Source organism: Lactuca sativa, chromosome 1 (genome assembly GCF_002870075.4).
Source record: "Lactuca sativa cultivar Salinas chromosome 1, Lsat_Salinas_v11, whole genome shotgun sequence".
Taxonomy (NCBI): Eukaryota; Viridiplantae; Streptophyta; class Magnoliopsida; order Asterales; family Asteraceae; genus Lactuca; species Lactuca sativa.
The window spans coordinates 31,829,861-31,831,697 of record NC_056623.2 but is presented as its reverse complement, the minus strand read 5'-3'; the positions used below and the strand labels follow the sequence as shown (position 1 = coordinate 31,831,697).

The window sequence follows — 1,837 nt, the reverse complement described above, 5'->3', positions numbered from 1 at the left end:
AAATGTATCAAGTCTACAAAAAAATAGGTTCAGTAGTTTCCCTAATTTAACATGTTTCTCATTGGGCTAAACATTTGTTTTTTATGATAGAATACCACGCTTGGGTAAAATAGCAACATACTAGGGTCAATTTTGTTATAGTTTCAGGTCCTATAATTTAATAATTTAATAATTTGATTGGGGGCTATAAGCAACAATTCAATTCAACAAAATTTCATGTCATGTAATTTGTATAAGAAATGATTTGTTTCACATTTCCACTACAAAATTAATAAGAAACAAAACTAGAAGTACAATGTCATAATAGAAAAACATTGAAAGTATGATGCTATAATATGAAAAAAAAGTATAATTCAATAATTAGAAAACAACTTGATGGTCTATAAATCTCCCAAAACTTCAACAAAAGAAACGACAAACCAGGCTGCTAAATATGACTGTAGAGATTTCAAGAATGGTATACTTCAAATTATCAAAATTAAAGATTATGTAGCTAAAACTTAAGCTGAATAAAAATCTGTAGATGTCGAGCAGCAACAACTATTCACCTTTTATTGCCAAGTGGTCGTGTTAAAACCATTCAAGAGTAACATCCTTGTTTGTCGTTTAAATCCTCCTCCGCCTAAGATGAGAAAATGTAAGCATCGGACATGGGAAATCATGAAATATTAAAAGTAATATAAAAATTAAAAATCACCTTTTTCATTAGGCACCCAGTTGCATAATGACCTAATCCCTTGCAATGAGAACAAGTTCTTCTTTTTTTCTTCACCATCTCTAAAGAATACTTAATCGTGGTTGCATTTTTAGGAAGCCCTTTCGTATTAGTTAGAATAGCAGGATCCCGAATAGAAAATTGAGGCATTGTGTCTACTTGAGTAATTCCCGCACAAGAATGTTGAGATGGATTTTCAGGTGCATTCAGATTTTTCTGAATAACTTCATCTTCTAAAAACTTTACCAACAAAGTATTGAGTTTTCTTATTTTTGAAGGGGAATTTGTTGCATGTTCGATTGCTTTGGTACTGTTTGCACACACATACCATAGGGTTAAGGCACTAACTTCCTTTTCATTTTTCATTTTGTTCAATCCAATGCTACGAGTATCCACTTTGAATCTAGCATCAAGTGACCACCTAGGCAAAATATAATGATTCAGAAGGGTTTGAGCATGTCTCTTCTTGATCACATATAAATAGTGCTTGCATAATATGTCATATGCTTCAAATTTTGCACAGGAACATGTGACATTCACTTTATCTTTGAGACGAAAGATGACAACTCTCCAGTGTGTTTTATCAACATCCAGTTGCCCAACCCAATATTTGATTTCTTCTGTACATTTGCTTATTGTCTCATGAGTTAGATTGCTAGTAGCTTGTATCCACTCTTTTTGAAAAATCTCAAAATTCTTTCTGGTATAACATTCGCCTGCTTTTGCTTCTATCAGCTGAATTGACAAAGAACTGCCTTTAAGTTCATAGTCTTGAAGTCTTGAAGTCTTCATCTTCTTCAACGGCTCTTCGAGACTCAACTTCTTTATCATACTGAACTACAAATTCATTCAACATAGTCCTGGAATTAACAAATTCATCGAAAAAAGAATTACTGCTCTCACTTCGTCCGCTTGTTGTCATGCCAACAAAAAAAACATCCTTCAAGCCGGCTTTAACCCAATGATTTCGTAAGGAATTCTTTATTTAATTTTCTCGCGACAAGCATATAATTGTTTTTTACATTAAATTTCATATTTGATTACATTTTCTTGAAAGGGTTAGCTTAATGAAATTTTCTATTTTATTCTGTTTTTTTTAGAAAAAAAATAACATCTTTTTTC

At 32.1% G+C, this 1,837-nt stretch overlaps 1 protein-coding gene across 1 annotated transcript; it reads right to left on the bottom strand.

Moving 5' to 3' along the window:
- Window positions 1–298: 298 nt before the first annotated feature.
- LOC111913596 (protein FAR1-RELATED SEQUENCE 12-like) lies at window positions 299–1,546 on the bottom strand. The gene is made up of 3 exons (XM_023909323.1): window positions 698–1,546; window positions 421–462; window positions 299–328 (listed from the first exon to the last, which is right to left on the bottom strand). Exons 1-3 carry the CDS (start codon window positions 1,544–1,546, stop codon window positions 299–301), a joined length of 921 nt encoding a protein of 306 aa, XP_023765091.1.
- Window positions 1,547–1,837: the final 291 nt, after the last annotated feature.

Bases quoted from the DNA above. Each gene is read 5' to 3' on its own strand.
- LOC111913596 (XM_023909323.1), bottom strand. From the start codon at position 1,546: ATGATAAAGAAGTTGAGTCTCGAAGAGCCGTTGAAGAAGATGAAGACT. The intron at 463-697 runs GTGATTTTTAAT...GATAATTTGAAG, and splicing joins CTGGGTGCCTAATGAAAAAG to TATACCATTCTTGAAATCTC. The intron at 329-420 runs GTTTGTCGTTTC...TTCATATTATAG, and splicing joins CAGTCATATTTAGCAGCCTG to CATCATACTTTCAATGTTTT.